Here is a 20423-nt window from a genome sequence, read left to right as displayed (position 1 = left end):
ACCCAGCCCTAGTGTTATTGCCCTGTATGCTGCTATCGTCCAAAAGTGAACGCCCTTCTTGTGAGGTACTCTGTTGTCAGCACTGGATGTCCCTTTATTAGGGGTGTCACGATTCTCCAGATCCACGATTCGATTTGACTTTCGATTTTAAGGTCACGATTCGATTCGATTTTCCATTTAAACATTTTTTTTTTCAGCACTGACGGCTATGCCATTGTTAGTGGGTGCCATGCCATTGTTCCGACGGCCCCGTTATTCCGAAGCCCCAATAGTCCGAAAAATGTCCCATTGGACCGAAAGCCCATTTGTCCGACAGCCCGTTATCCCGAAAACAAACGGCCATTGCTCCGACACTACACACTCTCCCTCCAGTTAGAAAGATAATTTAAACTAGAAGGGCACTCGGAGAGCGCAGACCTCCGCCAAGGTTTGTGCTATTATTGCTTGTTCGTGAGTCGGATCCGGATCCGCTCCAAAATTTAATGGGTTCTTCCATGGCCCATGCTACACCCTTCCACAAAGTTTCATGAAAATCGGGACAGTAGTTTTTCCGTAATCCTGCTAACAGACAAACAAACAAACGGCAAAAAAACAAAAACAAAAAAATACTGGGAGAATCGCAAACCTGCTTGTGATTTCGAAGGTCGAAATCGAACGCTCATTCCGATCGATTTTCGATTTAGAATCAAAATCGTGACACCCCTACCCTTTATACTTGGTCCCTATTCCAGCTGCGCTTCATCACCCATAACAAGTAAGCTCCGACTAGGATTGGTCCGACATGTTGGTGTGATTATATATGGGACTGGTATTGGCCTTTCATTTAAATCATTTTATTAATTCCTCATTTAAAACCAGTAATGTATCTCAGATTTTCCCCTGCCTTTAAATGAGCGTGGTGGGTCCAGCATACCGTAAAGAGCTGCTAACCCTAAAATAATTGAATTGGTCTGGGTTTCAATGGAGAATTTTAGTGTCCCATGATGGCCTAAATGCTGTTTCAGAGGCTTTTCCGCCCTGACAAGAATAGAATCTTGACTGAATACTGAATACTTTTTCATATAAGGGATTTTTTGGCACGAAAATGATCAAGTTTAAAGACTTAGAATAATTGCACAAAATATTGGCTACTGGCAGCTTCAATCCAAAAATATTGATATCGGTGTCGGCCTTCAATATTGGTCGAACCCTAGCAACATTATCATTTTGCTCCTTAGTTCCTTTGGTTGCTGGACTTACTCCATAGCTCCTCAACTATAAACCAGCTCTGATAATCAGTTCTGTTAAGATGACAATGATGATGATGATGATATGTGTGTGTGTTTGTGTATATGTTCGTTCACAATAGAGTGATGCAAAGATTGTCTCTGTGACAGTTTCACAATGTGGTCCTTTGCGTCTGTCTAATTATTTTCTCCATCTTGTTCCTCTTCTCTGTTATCTCTGCTGCTCTGCAGAGTTGGGACTGTCCAGACTGCTGTAGGGGGACAGTGAGGAAGTTCCTGGGGCTGAGGCTTTCCCATCATCCCCTTCCTCCTTCTCCACCTCCATCTCCACCTCTCCCCCTTCCCCTCCTTCTCCTCCGTCTACTTCTGTTCTGAACGCCTCCCCCAGTCCTCTCCCGTCCTCGCTGGACTCCTCGGACCCGGAGAGCCCCTCCTCGCCTCGGCTCTCCACCGAGCCCACGCCTCCCTCGCTGGGACCCAGGCTCTCCCTGTCGTCTTCCCCGGGGACGGGCTCCCTGGCCTGGCTGTGGTGTTTCACGTGGTAGCGCTGGTTCTGGAAGAACTTGACGATGGTGTGCTTGGGCAGATCCAGCTGGGCCGACAGGGTGTGGATGGCCTCCTGGTCGGGGTAGAGGCCCACGTCGCCGATGAAGCTCTGCAGGATGCCCAGCGCCTCCAGGGATATTCGTGTCCGCGAACGGGCCTTCTTGGGTCCTCCACCTCCACCTCCACCTCCAGCTCCACCTCCAGCTCCAGCCCCAGCTCCAGGGCCGGGGCTAACCCCAAGCTGAAGCCCGTCCTCTGAGCATCGCGAGCCGGGTAAGGGGGCAGGCTGTGGTTCCTCATGTATTGGTGATGGGTCCTTCAATGGTGGCAGGGGCTGTCTGTGGAGTGTCTGTTGAGAAAATCAACAAATCATCAATAAATTCCATTCTTGCTGGTTTAAAGGTGCTACATGTATCATCGATATATCATTGTCAAATGAATTGTAATACCGGGGTGTAATACTGTAAATTATGGAAGCCCATTTCTGCCAGTGTGATGAAAAAAAAAAGATCCTGTAAGTCATTATAATGAGAAACTTTCTCAAAATAATGACTTAGTATCTCAAAATAATTCTCATTATTCTCATTCTCAGTATCTCATTATTTTGAGAGACTAAGTCATTATTTTGAGAAAGTTTCTTATTATAATGACTTACAGGACCGTTTTTTTCCCATCACACTGGCGGAAATGGGCTTCCATAGTAAATAAATGAGACCATGGTGGAGATGATTGGTCACCTCTATCTCCTGCCAGTGGTACTGTTAGTGCTAGTGTTTCTCCAAATTTACCACATTTCCTATAAACCTTGCTGCTTCCCACCCCCCCTCCCCATCCCTGAAGAGGATAAAAATGCTTAGTTAGAGTTATTTTTCCATCGGACGTTCACTCCTTCCTCCATGTACCATTGGCAAGAAACTCTGAAAGCTTTATATCTGTTTGCGCTGGAATAACACCGTCCTCTTCAGCAGATTTCCCTCCAATCCGACCCGGTGTCACACAATGTAAAATGCAGTGTAGAGGCCGGTAGAGGCTGGTTATGTTCTCATTTGTTTACAGTAATTATAATAATGTCTCAAAATTAATGTGGTAATGATTTACTGATTGTAAAATGTTACAGTACAGTGCACCTTTAAAGGAATAGTTCACCCAAAAATGAAAATTCTGTCATCATCTACTCACCCTCATGCCAGTTGAAACACAGGTGAAGTTTGTCCATATAACACACAGGGAGGTTGCCAGCACAACTCCATAGCAGCCTTCTCCAAAACAACTGAAGTCAGTGGGGACCAGTTCTTCAGAGTTCCAAAAAGACCTACAGTATATTTACACCATCATTTAGTGCAATTTCTATTCACAGTGTGATTGTTTGTCTGTTTTTGTTTTGGAACTCTAAAGAACAGGTCCCCATTGACTTCAGTTGTTTTGGAGAAGGCTGCTACCAAGTTGTGCTGGCAACCTCCCTGTGTGTTATATGGACTAACAAATTTCACCTGTGTTTCATTTGGCATGAGGGTGAGTAGATGATGACCGAATTTTCATTTTTGGGTGAACTATTCCTTTAATACACACAAAATTGCATTTGGAATTCTGAGTCCAGTAATTTTATATGTGTTCTTGTGTAGCTGAAGAGGTAGAGCAAGGCACTAACACTTCCAATGCTAGAGGTTCAGTTCCCTCTGAGGCCACCCATGCAGTCATGGTTTGGTAAGGCGCTTTGGATGTAAGTGTCCACCACAATGGCATATAAGCCACAATCTATGTGAATAGACCATATGCCATGTGATTACAATAGTCATTCATATAGACCTCAAACTCCCCACAACCACAATGATGGGTGACACAGATCCATTCACTTTCCGTTTTAGTGCCCCCTTCGGCAGAGTCATTTAGGAAAATGTAGTACAAGCGGACGTCTGATTGACCAGATCCCATCACCCACCATCACACATGCCAAAGTCCCGAGCTCATCACACAAACAACCAGACGACTAGCGCTTATTAACAGGGCGGGGTGGCTAGCACGCCCAAACACAGGAATCCAGCGCTATAAATCTGTGGTCCATCAAAATGAAAGGCCCTAAATAAAGATAATGGTAATTCCTTTTTTTTTCCTGCTTCAATAATTACAGGGTATGTTTTGAATAATATTGAGGTTAGGCCAGACTGCCGAGTATTTCGGTTCGGGGGGGTGGGGGGGAGGGGTGGGATGAAGGAGTGTTTAGCAGGAAATGTGTGGGATAGTCATTTACCACTTCTATTTTCAATGACTTATGGGACCCAACATGACGGGGAGGAGGGCCGGTCTGAGAAGCAGGTGGTGGGATGAGACAGAAAGAGAGAGACGCTGAATCTATCTATTGAAAGCAACGACAGACCTGTTTCATCACATGAATCTATTTCTACAAAAAGGTATTTCCAGCCAAGTGATTGATTCAATAAATGGTAACACTTTACAATAAGGGTCACTAAGTTAAGGGTTAGTTAATGCTTAATAAGCATTAACTAACCCTTAATTAACAGTTAACTAATGTGTAATTTACTTATGGTGTTCATGTGAACTAAGGTATTAATTTATACATTATTTAATAGTTTATAAAGATGACTATTAAATAATGTATAAATTAATACCTTAGTTAACATAAACACCATTAGTAAATGATTACCAGACACATTAGTTAACTGTTAATTAAGGGTTACTAACCTTTAACTTAGTGACCCTTATTGTAAAGTGTTACCCAATAAATAAGCAAGTGTTTTGAGACTGTAAAACACACCTAGCCATACATTATAAAAAATGGAATTGGATGCTAATTTTAAAAAAATGTTCATTCTTACACATGTACACTACTTTGATGAGTATCTTTTGCATAGGGTCCAATTTGCACTACATTTGCGAAAGAATGTAATACTTGGTCAATTGCGATGTAATTAAACTACATTTTTATAAATTATTGGTAACACTTTACAATAAGGGTATATTAGTTAAGGGTTAGTTAATGCTTAATAAGCATTAACTAGCACTTAATTAACAGTTTTTATAGAGAAAATATTGAATACAGTAAGGTTTCATACAATAGCAAGCTGTAATATAAGAAATTCAAGCTAATACCCAGTGGAATGTGGAATCTATGAAGTCAATCACATTACTATTGTGAAAGTGTGAAATTTAGCCAAAAGCATGGATGTAGTGGGTGGTAAACCCAGCTAAACTCATAAATCTTTATGACCTAAATTCATAGCACACATCATAGTAAGTAGTATCAAATTGGTGCAAAATAAAGGGAAAAAAGGCATAAACAATGCTTTTCTGAAAATGGAATTGTTTTTTGTTTATATCGGTGGTTGTTTGCCTCATGATGATCATAATTTATCTTCCTTTTTATTTACCACTACATCACTGGCTAACAGTAATCACTGTGTACTATATCAAGGCTTCTCAAATGTTTTCATGTCCCAGGGTCCCACATGGGAAGATTTCAGTTGTTGTGCATTTAGTATTGAATTGTAGAACTGTCTCATCTGTACATGACGAGATAATAGTGTTGAGAGTGAAACCTATTATTACAATAGTCATTCTCTAATTGAGATACATTCTGGTGAATTAAATTATTGCAAAATTAAACTGTTTTGCCAGGCGACACCCTGGAACCCCCCTCAAGAACCCCTGGAGGTCCCTGGACCCCACTTTGAGAACCACTACATTAGAGTGCAAGTCATCTGTAAGGAGCAGAATAATAGGAAATTATATGAATTTTGTGAGAGTTTTATTACTGGGTGTGACTTGAGGTATACAGTATGGTCTTGTTGATTTTCTTGAAACTATTATAACTTAAGATACAGATTAATATTAACACCAAACGCGTTATGTAAAGACAAGTGTGTTGACATAGAAATATTTGCTAATTAATACATTAATTAGCTTAATTAATGACATCATTAGCATAACTGGTTATGTTTAATATATCATAGTGATTGTGGCAGGACATTAGGCAACTCAAGTGCCTCTTATTATTATAATTTTTCATCCACCTTCCAATGGCAACGTCCCTGTGGGGTACACACACTTCTGATGGGGGGAGATGAAGGCATTCACACACACATGTAAGTGCCGAGACACACATAAACACACAGAGGCACGCTCAGATTCAAACACAAACACAAGAATAGATGTGGGTCAAAGTGTGTGTGTTTGTGTTTTTGCACATGCCTGCTTGCGTGTGTGCATTTACATGCGTGTGTGTGTGTGCGTGTGTGTGTCAGTGTGCAAGTAGGTCTGGGAGACTTTAATATGTAACCCTCATCAATCAGCTTTCTGCTTGGCTTCACCTCTAATACACATGTAATGCCAGGACCACTGCTGTGAGTAAGTGAGTATAACGGGTGGGGGTGTATGGGGGTGTGTCAGTTTGTTTGTGTCTGAGTAACCCTCCCCCAAGGTGATGATATGCTCCACAAATGCTGAGTGCTACATGAATATACTCTCACACAATTCATTGTTAAATGAAGAACATATTAAAACCAAGTGCAATGTGTTTTGGCCATGCTGTGGCCAACAAACCAAACTGCATAAAGAACTGAGCAAGAACTCTGGGTGCTACTCCCTGATAAACAGGGGCTGACTTAGTGATTTGGGGGCCCAAGGCAATGGCAAGCATGGGGCCCCCTGAATCCCAACCCTTTCCCTTTTTAATGTATCCTTTCTATACATTACCTTCAAGTTGGGCTGAGCAAAGTATGCATGCAAGGACTTTTTTTTTTGTTTTTCCGCTCTACATGGGTAGCTTTGCTGATTATTACCGTATTATTATTTATTTTTTTTACTTCTCTCTACTGATGCAGTCGCAAGTAAAATTAGCAGTGGCCCACTGTAGCCTGAATGAGTAGGGGGGGGGGGGGGACCATGACAGGTGTTTTTCAATAGGTACATTTATTTTAAATTGATTAAAAATAAGTTTACATTTGTTCTATTCATGTCTTCTGTGGGGCCCTCTGGCTGCCGGGGCCCAAGGTAGTCGCCTACCTTTGCCTAATGGTAAGACCACCCCTGCTGATAAAGACCACAGCATGACCAAAACGTATCTGTGTTGGTTTTATCTGCTATGTTCAGATAGGCAGGGTTTTTTTTGGCATATCTGATATGAGTTGGATATTGTCTGAACAGCAAAAACACACACAGAATCCTATCTTTTCAGATCAGATTTGAATGATTGATGACAAATTTGACAACCAATGTTGTAATGACAGTAAATGATTATTCATAGTATTCCCATGATGTCACATGCATTTCCTATCAATATGGTGCTTTACCATATACACAGTTCATTGGTGGTGGTCGTCATTTGATTAAAATCACCTGTTCATATTACAATCACCTGTTATTATCCCACTAAGATGGCCGTGTGGTACCACAATATTATGAATACTGTCTGAACACACCAAACTGAACTGGTCACTTGCAAATAACAATGTGGACACAATGTGGGCCTTCAAGATCAGATTTGAAAACAAACTGGATTTGCCTGCTGTCTGAACATACTGTGGTGAGGTTTTGCAGTTACATTATAAATCTATCAACCACGTCTGGCTCCATCATGGAGGTCCATTAGAGAATTGGCTAGTAGTTGATAATGTTTCTAAATATATAACAACCAGGCTAGAAAAAGAGCGATACCTGAAAATATTGTTATGGTGTGGATATAGGTCCACTAAGTAATGTTCTAAGTAAAAGCAACCTCGGAACCCATCGTATATCGGTCTGACGACAATTAGACTCTGGGAGCGACGGCCAATATTTGGGGGTTTCCGGTGTAGCCAGCGGACATCCGGGCCAAGACTTCCTTTTCCGTGCACTGGTCATCGTTTACAGTCCGATTAGCAATACTATGGTTAGCTAGCTAACTAATAACAGCAGATTTATCAATGATGAATTGATTATCCAGTCAAAGCAGCACAGAAATTAACCTATTCCATACTCTTGGGGTGGCTAAACAAAGTCCCTTTAAGAGAAGTTGGTTCACTCGGGCGGCATCTGGGTTACTACCTCTGGGCAGCAAGGTTGTGACTATCACGACAAGACTCCTATCTCTTTGAATGGGGAGTGGTCTGTATCTAAAGTTTTGACATACATATTATCATTTATATTTCATATTTAGGAACACCGATGAATTGTAATACAGAGCGTTCAAAAGTGTTCCTAAGGACACTGTTGTCACAGAAAAACGTTTTTTTTCCACGTACCGATGCTTGTATGCAGCATCATCCACTGCTTGACAAAACGGTAAGATTAGGACATTCAAGGCAAGTCTGGTTTATGGCAGTTCCATACTCTTGTCATTGCCATGGTATCAGAAAGAGTCACGCAGTTCACAGTAGGGAGCTGACAGTAGCATCTGAGAATATTGTGTTATTAAAATGTTATTTCAAATTATTGTCAAAGTTGTATGGGCGCTGTTGTCCCCCACTTGCATCAGTTGTCATAAATAACATGTCTGTGCATGTGTATGTGTACAGTATGTGCATGCGTTTGTGAATGGGTGAGCTGTAATGCTGCAGCTGGTTAACATGTGTGGTGACACTGGAGATGAGTGTTGATCGGCGGCAGAACATCCAAAGGGGCGAGGGCAAACCGCCATAAATGAGACAGAAAGAAAGAGAGAGAGAGAGTTTTCAGTATTTCCTCTTTCTTTTATTCTTTAAATCTTGACTCTTAAATCAATCTCTCTCTCTCTCTCTTTCTCTCTCTCTCTCTCCCTCTCTCTGATTTTGAAAATTTTTGTACCGGTAATTTTACTTCTAGTTTAAATTTCAGGAAAGCAACAGTACCTCTACTTGAGGAGGATATTTTAGTCCTGTTTCCACCCTTGCTCTCTGGCTAAAGAACCATCTGAACATCACATGAAAACAAGAGACACTTGAGCTGTAGATCTTGAGATTTATCTCCATGTCAACATACTTGTCTTCACATAACACATGGGTCTTATTAATATGTAACTCTGTATCTAAAAGCATTAAAGGGTTATCGTAGCCTAGTTTCAAGAAAATCCGTTTTTCCTCATTAATATGCAAATTTATTCAGCAAGCTACTCCAAAATCTGATCAGATCATCTACTCCATATGGGGAACCTGTGGTGTAAATATGAAGTTTCTATCATCGGTATCGGCCTTCAAAAACCCATATCGCTCAACTCCTAACTTGCATGGTCTTGTGCCTGGCTGCCTGTTTCTACCTGGATCTGTTGGTCTGGAAGGTGGAGGACAGTGTGGAGCCTCTCGCTGTGCTGCTGTCTGGACTCCTCTTCATAGACCAGGTCTCGATCGGCCTGCGGTAACGCCAGGAACCTCCTGATGGTGCACAGGTTCTCCCACAGGGTCCGGTTCTCAGGGCTGGGGCTCTCCTTCCACCTCAGCAGCTCACACAGCCAACCCTGGGAGAGATCAAATAGCGGCAGAAAGACAGAAAACGATCAGCAGAGAGACTACAACATACTAACTACTACTGGGAGGAGAGACTTGTGCCTACTACAAATTCAGAAGCAACATAGAAAGAGACCCGCACCTTCCAAAACATCAGCAGAAAGACAGAAAAAGAGACTTCTACCTACTAAACTTCAGCAGAAAGACAAAAAAAGAGACTTGTACCGACTTAATTTCAGCAGAAAGACAGAAAGAGACTTGTACTAAACTTCAGCAGAAAGACAGCAAGAGACTTGTACCTTCCAAAACATCAGCAGAAAGACAGAAAAATTTGTACCTTCGAAAACATCAGCAGAAAGACTTGTACCTTCCAAAACATCAGCAGAAAGACTTGTACCTTCCAAAACATCAGCAGAAAGACTTGTACCTTCCAAAACATCAGCAGAAAGACAGAAAAAGAGACTTGTACCTACTAAACTTCAGCAGAAAGGCAAAAAAGAGACTTGTACCGACTTAATTTCAGCAGAAAGACAGAAAGAGACTTGTACTAAACTTCAGCAGAAAGACAGAAAGAGACTCGTACCTTCCAAAACATCAGCAGAAAGACAGAAAAATTTGTACCTTCCAAAACATCAGCAGAAAGACTTGTACCTTCCAAAACATCAGCAGAAAGATTTGTACCTTCCAAAACATGAGCAGAAAGACAGAAAAAGAGACTTGTACCTACTAAACTTCAGCAGAAAGGCAAAAAAGAGACTTGTACCGACTTAATTTCAGCAGAAAGACAGAAAGAGACTCGTACCTTCCAAAACATCAGCAGAAAGTCTTGTACCTTCCAAAACATCAGCAGAAAGACAGAAAGACTTGTACCTTCCAAAACATTAGCAGAAAGACTTGTACCTTCCAAAACATCAGCAGAAAGATTTGTACCTTCCAAAACAAAACATGAGCAGAAACAGAAAAAGAGACTTGTACCTACTAAACTTCAGCAGAAAGACAAAAAAAGAGACTTGTACCGACTTAATTTCAGCAGAAAGACAGAAAGAGACTTGTACTAAACTTCAGCAGAAAGACAGAAAGAGACTCGTATCTTCCAAAACATCAGCAGAAAGACAGAAAAATTTGTACCTTCCAAAACATCAGCAGAAAGACTTGTACCTTCCAAAACATCAGCAGAAAGACAGAAAGACTTGTACCTTCCAAAAACATCAGCAGAAAGACAGAAAAAATTTGTACCTTCCAAAACATCAGCAGAAAGTCTTGTACCTTCCAAAACATCAGCAGAAAGACAGAAAGACTTGTACCTTCCAAAACATCAGCAGAAAGACAGAAAGACTTGTACCTTCCAAAACATCAGCAGAAAGACTTGTACCTTCCAAAACATCAGCAGAAAGACAGAAAGACTTGTACCTTCCAAAACATCAGCAGAAAGACTTGTACCTTCCAAAACATCAGCACAAAGACTTGTACCTTCCAAAACATCAGCAGAAAGACAGAAAGACTTGTACCTTCCAAAACATCAGCACAAAGACTTGTACCTTCCAAAACATTAGCAGAAAGACTCCAACATACCAACTACTGTACCTACTTGTACGTCCTAAACATCAGCGAGAAAGATAGAAAAAAGAGACTTGTACCAACTAAACAACACCTTAAGCTAAGCTAAGATAAACTAAGCAAAGTCCCTGCATCTAACATAATTTACCACGAAAACTACTAAACCTGCTGATAGACAAGGTGTTATTACTTGGTCAGTTGTGATCAGCTTGGTCCTTCAGTTTGAAACTCACTTTTAGGCCTTGGCATACCAAATTGAATTTTCAGTCACAAGCCAAATTCTTCTCAGATAATTTTATGCTGCTGCCACCCCGATTCGATTAGTTCAACATGTAAAATAAAAATATTATTTATTAGAATAGAACAGAATAGAAGCTATTCCAAAGAGATTGTTCTTGTAGAGAAGAAAAAAAAGGAGTGAAGAGAAAAAAGTGGCAAAGTCTGAGAACAATACGTGTGTGTATGTGTGTGGGTGTGTGTGTGTGTGTGTGTGTGTGTGTGTGTGTATGTGAGAGAGGGAGAGAGAAGATTGGATTATCTCCGCTAGGCTGACCAAAGATCTGCCACCAGCTGTTGTTTATGCACAGCCTCAGCCTAGAAATCAATGGTAATAATGTGATCATCCCTCCATCTTTTCATCCCTCCATCATTGTCTCTATCTTTTCTTCCTTCCTCCCTCCTTCTATCCCTCCCTCCATCCTTCTTTCAATCCATCTTTTTCAGTCTGTTCTCTGTACCAATACTACTGCTGTAGTGCTACTGGTTTTGATTGGGACTGAAACCCCTAATCACCTCTCTCTCTCTCTCTCTCTCTCTCTCTCTCTCTCTCTCTCCCTCTCTCTCTCTCTCATGCCAATACCATCACCGGAGACATGATGGTATGCCATCACAGGCAATCAGATACCACACACATGCCCACACACCCACACACAGTACCACCCCTCCCCATTACACCCTCATCATGTGTGTGTGAGTGTGTGTTTGCCTGTGTAAGTATGCCCAGTGTACGAGTGTACAACTAAATGTACATGTGTGTACAAGTATTTCAAAAACTTAATTCAGCATGCCAATGTGACAACATTACAGCAACATGATCTTCAGTCCTTGAAATAAGGGATATGTGATACAATAGTACCAGAAAAATGGTTCTCTTGTACCATAGTAATACCCTTTATGGTGCTGTAAAGAATCCTTTAAGAAAGGTTCTCTATAGCACTATCAGGGTGCTTTCACACCAACCTTGTTTAGTCCGTTTGAGTCGAACCCCGGAGCGTTTACCCCCTTGGTTCAGATCGTTTGGGGTGGTGTGAACACCCTAATCGAACCCTGGTGCGGACCAAACAACCAAACAAGCTCCCTGGTCCGCCTCGAAGAGCTGGTCTCAGGCCGCTTCCAAGTGAAGTTTATTGTGCATTTTATTGGTTAAAAACAACATATTAATATCCTGTTTTGGTGACTGGTGAAACTGGCGTTTGCATGGAACAACTTTTTGGATGCACTTTTTGCATGACTGCAGAGCGTCTTCCTCCAAATGCTTGTATTATGACATTATTTTTATACCCGCATTCTTGGACAGGTGTTCATATGCGCAATCCTCTAGAGTATGCTGATCTGCCTCCAAATCAAGACTGACACAATCTCGGAACCCATCGTCTATCGGTCTAGACTCTGGGGGCGACAGCCAATATTTCAGGATTTCTGGTGTAGCCAGCGCAACTTGAGACGCGAGAGTTGAACGTTTCTCCACACAATACACAAACATCGGTACTTTTTGTAGGTGTTTTAGGTCCAGACGACATTTCGGCTAATCTCTATAAACAGATATCTACATATGAGACGTCGTCTCCAACTCCAACTCCATTCTCACGTCTCAAGTTGCTAATCGGACTGTAAACAATGACCGGCGCACGAAAGAGGAAGTCTTGGCTCGGATGTCCGCTGGCTTACACCAGAAACCCCGAAATATTGGCCGTAGCCCCCAGAGTCTAATCGTTGTCAGACCAATAGACGATGGGTTCCGAGATTGAGACCGACATGAACAGAACCTGATATTGCGCCATGATGTACGATATAGTATAGGCAGAAGTTGCAAGGGTTTTGTTGTATTTTTACCCCCTAACTGACCAATAATCAAACAGCATTTTCAACCACATGGCTTTGTTTACAAGCTCTGGACTGTTTGATTTTTGGCTTTGTGAAAGCGAACCCGACCGACTGAAGAACGAAACAATGTATCATTCTCGCATCAGGTGCGATCCAAGGAAGCGGACTATCAGGTGTGAAAGCGCCCTCAAACGGTTCAATCAAATGGCTCAAATGGTTCTACATAGAACCTTTATGGGGCTGTAAAGAACAGTTTAAGAAAGGATGAAATGTTCCAAAGATGATCACTGACTGGAGGTCATTCTTTACCCACCTTTACATCACTGGATAATACTTTCAGGTAACCACGTAAAATGCAATCTTGGAACCCATCGTCTATCGGTCTGACGTGATTAGACTCTGGGGGCGACGGTCAATATTTCGGGGTTTCCGGTGTAGCCAGCGGACATCCGGGCCAAGACTTCCTCTTCCATGCGCCAGTCATTGTTTACAGTCCGATTAGCAACTTGAGACGCGAGAATGGAGTCGGAGTTGAGAGACAACGTCTACGACCGGATTAAAGTGATACTTTCTGTAGGTATTTTAGGTCCAGACGACATTTCAGCTAATCTCTATAAAGAGTTATCTGCATATGAGATGTCGTCTCTCAACTCCAACTCCATTCTCGCGTCTCAAGTTGCTAATTGGACTGTAAACAATGACCGGCGCACGGAAGAAGAAGTCTTGGCCCTGGAAGTCTTGGAAGAGGAGTCTAATCGTTGTCAGACCGATAGACGATGGGTTCCAAGATTGCGTAAAATGTAATGTAAATGTCATTTCTTTTGCTGTTGTTGTGGGTGGTATTACCCTTTACGCTGTTCAGTGTTGTGTTGGGACTGACCTGGCTTTTGTTGGCGGCCACCTTGGCGAACAGAGCCTGCGAGACCTTGGCCCTCTTCATCTCCTGTTGGATCTCCTCATAGATCCCGGAGGTGATGTTCACCAATGACTCCACCTTCAACGGCAGCTCTACAGCAACCAGGCTGGACTTGGTCTGCAGGGGACAGGAGAGGTAAGACGAGAGGAAAATTTAAGGTTCCTTTAATGTTGCAGCAGCAAAATATAAAATAATAATGCAAAAATCTCCTTAAATCCATTCTAGACACCACTACACCACAGTTTCATTGGCAGCGAACTGCAAATATACCATAACTTCACTAATTTCAGTGTCATTGTCCTAAATTAATTATCGTTAACCTGCAGTTAGTACCCTTCACTTTGCGTTTCTGTTGGATCGCTGCTTTAATTAGCTAGCTTACTCCTCTCTTTTGTGACTTTATCATTTTTGTCCATTACAGGTCACCATGAGCTGTGCCAGAGACCTGTTGATGTTGTAATTCCAACTAGTGGCCTATAGAGGTCGATTAAATTCATAGATTACTTAATGCTCCTTTAATTACCAGTAAATGTATCTGAAAAATGTTACTAAATTAACACTAATCTAACCTAAATTATTCAGTACTTTCTGTTTCCTTATAGACAAACCAGGAAGGACTTTACTAGTAAACAGATGAGTAACAAATGAGTAATTACTAGTAAACAATCAAGTTATTTACTGTAATACCTGTTTCCTTAGCTTTATTTATTGGACGTTACTGCGTCCTTACTGTGAGTGATACATTTCTTATTAAAGACTTACCCGACTAGCCCCAACTCATGATAACTAGCCCAGATGGTCCAGCTGGGCTTAGAATCAACATAAAAATCATCTAATGTGATCTAGCCTTTACTTTAAAGGTCGTGTAAAACAGGATTTCCCTTGCCTCTTTGATTATAAAGGAGTTGGATGTGCTCTCTAAACATTGTGAAAGCATCAAAACACTTCGCTCATTATCATATTTGTATGTATAACAGCGTTTTTTCAAAGCAGTTGAGCGGTTGTCATTGTTTATTACCGGAGAGTTTTCCCTGCCTCGCGCTATCTGCAGCTGCCGGCTCTGTGGTGTGTCACGTTTCACTCTTGAAACGGTTAGCCAATCAGAACAGAGGGGTTGTTAATATTAATGAGCCTTAAAGGCACAGCGACAGAAACAGCCTGTTCTTGGTAAGGCTCAGAGAGATGCTGGAAAATGGACGTGTCAAAATGGATTGAGAGTGTTTTTGGTACATGACTACGGCTGAACAATTAATCAAAATTTTATTGAAATCGCAATATGGCCTACTGCAATTTTCAAATCGCAGGAGGCGCAATATTTGTTAAAGGCGAAATGTGTCAAAATACCATTTTAAATGAAATATTGTGGTGCTGCAGAGATGTCCTCGCCTACACATCATATTCTACAGACTTAAGAAAACATCTTTGTTTGGTACAGATCCCCGCAAAAATCACACCATAATCATTTTAATACGTTTTTCAATGAAAATGAGAATAATGATTATCAAAATTATCATTCCCTCTAATATTGCAAATCATATCGCATTTGCAATATCAGTCAAAATAATCGCAATTAGATATTTTTTAAAAATCGTTCAGCCCTATACATGACACCACATAAACAGCTTTTAATGGACCTCAAATAAAACACTGGAAAGTGTAGAATATGGGACCTTTAACTGAAGAAAGTGTGTTTATGTGTGTATGTGTACCTGTGTGTGTCTCTGCACAGGGGAGTTGGAGATATGGTTGTTGGAGTGGTTGTGGTTGGGGTTGGCGGTCCTCTCCCTCTCCTCCTGATAGATGCGATCTCGCTCACCCTCCGGTAGGTTGAGGAAGTTCTGCATGGCCTTCAGGTTGACCAACAGGGACTGGGAGGCCGAGCGAGGATCTTCCTCCTTACGAAGGATCTCTGACAGCAGGCCCTACAGCCAAAGCGCGCGCACACACACACACACACATAGACAGATAGTTACTCACACACATCAAATTAAATTTGAAAACAGGAAAACCACAGACACCTTTAATTGCTGGTTGAGTGTGGTTTTATGTGCACTGTTTTTCATTCATGCATTATGGTCTGGTGAAGAAGTTTGCTTTGAAACGCGTCAGCCAATAAAGGATTGAAGGGAACATGTTGCTGTCCTGAACCTTTTTCCTGTTTTGAGAAAGATCCGGTTTCTTCATAAAGGGTATTCATGTAATAATGGCCACATAATGTAATAATTTTGGAAAATGGAATAGAATGTCCCTCAAAATGAGTAGAAAATGTAATAAAACTTGATATTGTAATCATCATTACATCATGAGGCATTCAATTATTAAGTCTATAGGAGAAATCACTGCGCTCACCTTTGCTTTGTTTGGTGTTTAAAGGAATAGTTCACCCAAAAATGAAAATTCTGCCATCATCTACTCACCCTTTCTATTCACAGTGTGATTGTTTGGCTGTTTTTGTTTGGGAACTCTAAAGAACAGGTCCCCATTGACTTCAGTTGTTTTGGAGAAGGCTGCTACCAAGTTGTGCTAACAAATTTCACCTGTGTTTCATTTGGCATGAGGGTGAGTAGATGATGACAGAATTTTCATTTTTGGGTGAACTATTCCTTTAAGAACCAATCAAACGTCTTCAGTCAAGAAAGTGGTTTGCATACGTTTTCCAAGACCTTTTATGTTCTCATGATATTCATTTTTGTTTTATTTTTTATAAAAGCAGAAGGGAAATCGTGCACAGATGGTTTCGGCTAGTGCCTTCTTCTATTATATTACCTGGGTGCGGTTAAAAGCCACTCGGGCGAACACGGCCTGGGAAATGCTAGCCCTCTTCAGCTCGTCCCTGACTTGCTGGTAGATGTCGAAGGAAACCTCGGTGGCCGAGGGGTTGAGGCTGGGCTCCATGGCGCCGCCGGGGGCCTTGCAGACCCGGGAGATGGGCGGGTGGTTGAGGAACTGCTGGTTGACTCCTTGAGGATGCTGGTGGGCCAGCAGGCGGCTGACGGCCAGCTGCTGGTTGATGAGGTGGGCCATGGCTAGCTGCTGCCGCACCAGCTGCGGGGAGAGCTGGGGGGAGATGAGCCCGCCGTGGCCCAGGAGCGGGGGCAGGGAGGCGGGAGGGGCGGGCGGCGGGGCCTGGGCGCGCAGCGGGGGGCTGGGGTGGTGCTGTCCGGCGGGGTGGGGCAGAGGGTGAGGCTGGGCGGGGGTCTGGGGGTCCCCGAGGCCACTCTTGATGGGCAGAGGTCCCGGACAGCCCAGGGTGCCCAAATGGGCGGGGGAGGGTAAGAGAGAGGGAGGACGCTGGCCAAGGACACTCAGGTCTAAATCCCTCTCCACTGTGTGAACACACAAACACACACACACACACACACACAGGTTTGTATTACTATACTTGAAAGGATGTTTCATTGACTACATTCATTCCCCAACCCCTAACCATGACCTTAAAGCAGTGATTCTCAACCTTTTTCATATCAAGGACCCCTCATTTTGTCCACATTAGGGCCACGGACGCCCATTTGATGAAATTTTGCCTCCTGGACCCAAATCTGAGAACATTTTTATTGTTAGATATGATTTTGTCAAGAATTCCATGACTATCTGTATTGTAGGTGGAGAGATAACAGTGAAACTATGATCAAAATAGTGCTTCTTCTACATTCTATAATTGATCTTGTAATGAAGCTTAACAATTGATCAATTTGCTGGGGACCCCCTGGAACGCCCTCAAGGACCCCTGGTGGTCCCCGGACCCCAAGTTGAGAACCACTGCCTTAAAGGACGAAATTTTGCATGTTTTAGCCCATTTACTACACTGCACACATACTTCACATTACTACCGACCATCTTGCAAAGCATACCATACTTTTTTAGTAGTCTGAATGCGCTTTTCCTACTTTCCAGGCAGCCATTAGTTTCCATTCATTTTGACTTGAAACTTGCTTGAGATTGGTAATCGATCACTGTGACCATGCTACCCGCCGTTTTTTTTGTCAAAGTTACTTTAACGTTGTGTGGTAATTTAGATGAATGTATGTCTTCTGGTGCGTTCATGTGCCGGTGAGAAGCTGGGAAGCTGGGACTTCCAAGTCGGCTGCCAAACAGCATTGCATTTGTGTGCTATTTTGTCAGAAAATCAAACCCAGAAGACAAACAATAAGTACACATGGACATCATGAAAAGGATGATGTGGAGTTGGCTGTCTTTATCCTAGCTAGCCAGACTAACTACGAAATAAGAAATTTGTCCAATATATCTGTTGGCACGTGAATGCACAATTTATATTCTCACCTCTCTTTTATGAACTAAATGAATTCATCCATGACTTCTAAACCCAGATACGAATATTAGCAAGAGCAGCAGAGAATGTTAAGGTATGTTATCACCTGAACAAATGATTAAACAAAAAAAAAAAGTAGGGAAATCGGGTAAACAATCAAAAATCTAAGAAAGTATGGTATACGTTGGAAAATGGTCGGTATTTTACTTGATTTTATGCACTCTATGTACCCGATTTTTTAACTTTAGTTTTATTATTATTATTCAGTTGGTTTTATTTTCCATCTTATGTTATGCATTCCTCACTTTTATCTTATTTTTACTATTATTATCAAGTGGGTTTTATTCTCCGTTTTATTTTACATGAATTATGGCATTTTATCCCTGTTTTTATGCTCATTCTATGTCTATTTTCATGTGAAGATGCATTCTATGTATTCTATTCTCATCTTTATCTTATTTTATTTTATTTTTTTTTTATGTTGTAAAGCACTTTGAGCTGCATTTCTTGTATGAAAGGTGCTATACAAAAAAAGTTTATTATTATTATTATTATTATTACCAGCAGGCTAAAAAGCAAAGCTGCTAATGTTAATGTTAACATGAAACTACTAGCTGCTACTAATGCTGGCTTCTAGTTGATATGTTGGTGGTGTCAAAATCAGATTTCTTTACAACAAGACAGTGATGGCTAGCAGATCAGTTACAATGTTATCTACCTACCAAGCTGACATTATCTTGAAATTTGCATCTTTTCTTTGATCCAATTTATCAGTGGCAAAATTATCAGTTCCCTGTCAAAAACAGCACAGACATTAAACATCTCTATTCAATTCTGTTGAATGATAAGTTGATAACTGCCACTGTTGCCCAAGAGTTGTGGGCTTCAAATATGGCCGGCAATTAACTCACCTTTAATATCTGATTTATCCCGCGCTGACCACATCTTCTCAAGGTATTCACCTGGATAGAGGGCAAGATATCACAGTAAGTCAATCTGTCTGTATATCTAGTTATTCCTCCATCCATCCACCATATGTACTGTACATAAACTCCCACTTCATCCCTCCTCCCATCTATCCATTTAAATATCAGTGGAGGAAAGTAACTAAGTACATTTACTCAAGTACTGTACTTAAGTACAATTTTGAGATACTTGTACTTTACTTGAGTATTTCCATTTGATGCTACTTTTTGATACTTCCACTCCACTACATTTCAGAGGGAAATATTGTACTTTCTACTCCACTACATTTATTTGACAGCTTTAGTTATTTTCAGCTGGAGATTTGACACAATGGATAATATAACAAGCTTTTAAAATACAACACATTGTTAAAGATGAAACCAGTGGTTTCCAAACTTTTTGGCTTTTGACGTCTTACAAAAAGCAGTGTGTAGTCGGGTCACATTTCAGATGTCTATGAGTTGTTAACAGCTCCACCAAATAGTGATTTTTCCCTCTAAACCTCACATGGCTTTATTTCCATAAATGTTCAAATGATCCAATACTTCAGCAAAAATCAAAGATTAGAGAAAAAGTCCAAAAACTGAAAACAGATTTGTGTATCAGAACTTTGTTTTTTCTTCTTTCCTCTCCCATTAATACGGAGCCCCTCTGGGGTCACATGGTAGAAAAAAAAACTCAATGTGTAAATCCGTGCGAACGGATTTGTAAAAAAAAAAAAATTGTTATATTATCCATTGTGTCAAATCTCCATCTGAAAAGTAACTAAAGCTGTCAAATAAATGTAGTGGAGTAGAAAGTACAGTATTTCCCTCTGAAATGTAGTGGAGTGGAAGTATAAAGTAGCATCAAATGGTACAGTACTTGAGTAAATGTACTTAGTTACTTTCCACCACTGGCTGTTTGTCTGGTAGACATTGGAAAGAACTGATGTTGTGGGCTTCATGGAGAGGGACTAGTGGTCACATTGGCCGGTTAAAGGGACTGTCTCGTAACCAGAAAGTCTCGGGTTTGATTCCTGGAAAAGCCAATGTGACCATCAACATCGATGTGTCCTTGAACCTCTACCCTTTCTTGCTGTAACTTGTTGCCGGCTAAATGCCAAATGTTCTCTCCTTTCCACTCTTTTCTGTTCTCTACCTCCACTTGCTCTCTTACACTGTATTCTAACCTATTCTTTTCTATTCTGCTCGACTTTAAACTCCTCTCCTCTCTTCTCGATGTGGATCTGCTTCTTATTACGGTTCTACTGTTTGGGTTTGGAGTCACGTTTTGGGTTATTAGGGGAATAAAAGTTTGGGTGAGGTTTGGCAGGAAAACGGGCTTTTACCTAGCGTGTGTGCGTGTATGTGTGTGTGTGTGTGTGTTGGGGGCTCCGTGTAAGTAGAGCTCTGGGTTTTTTTTGTTTTTTTTGGGGGGGAGGGGGC

At 41.5% G+C, this 20423-nt stretch overlaps 1 protein-coding gene across 1 annotated transcript in view; it reads right to left on the bottom strand.

The window, feature by feature from the left end:
* Positions 1–671: 671 nt before the first annotated feature.
* The window catches only part of LOC139657510 (DNA-binding protein SATB2-like), a 40317-nt gene continuing 20565 nt past the window's right edge, over positions 672–20423 (bottom strand). The window contains exons 6-11 of the mRNA XM_071535386.1: positions 18942–18992; positions 16527–17086; positions 15470–15682; positions 13725–13877; positions 8998–9195; positions 672–2121 (exon numbers count right to left, since the gene is read on the bottom strand). Coding sequence (XP_071391487.1) covers positions 1438–2121; positions 8998–9195; positions 13725–13877; positions 15470–15682; positions 16527–17086; positions 18942–18992 — 1859 coding nt within the window. The 3' untranslated portion in view covers positions 672–1437. The remainder of the gene's footprint in view (positions 2122–8997; positions 9196–13724; positions 13878–15469; positions 15683–16526; positions 17087–18941; positions 18993–20423) is intronic.

This window comes from Centroberyx affinis, unplaced genomic scaffold (assembly GCF_046629955.1).
Source record: "Centroberyx affinis isolate AG114_WGS23_722 - 3 ecotype Tasmania unplaced genomic scaffold, CSIRO-AGI_Caff_v1 ptg002696l_1, whole genome shotgun sequence".
NCBI classification, from domain to species: domain Eukaryota; kingdom Metazoa; phylum Chordata; class Actinopteri; order Beryciformes; family Berycidae; genus Centroberyx; species Centroberyx affinis.
Note: the sequence above shows the minus strand (reverse complement) of the source record. Positions and strands in the feature narration are given on the sequence as shown.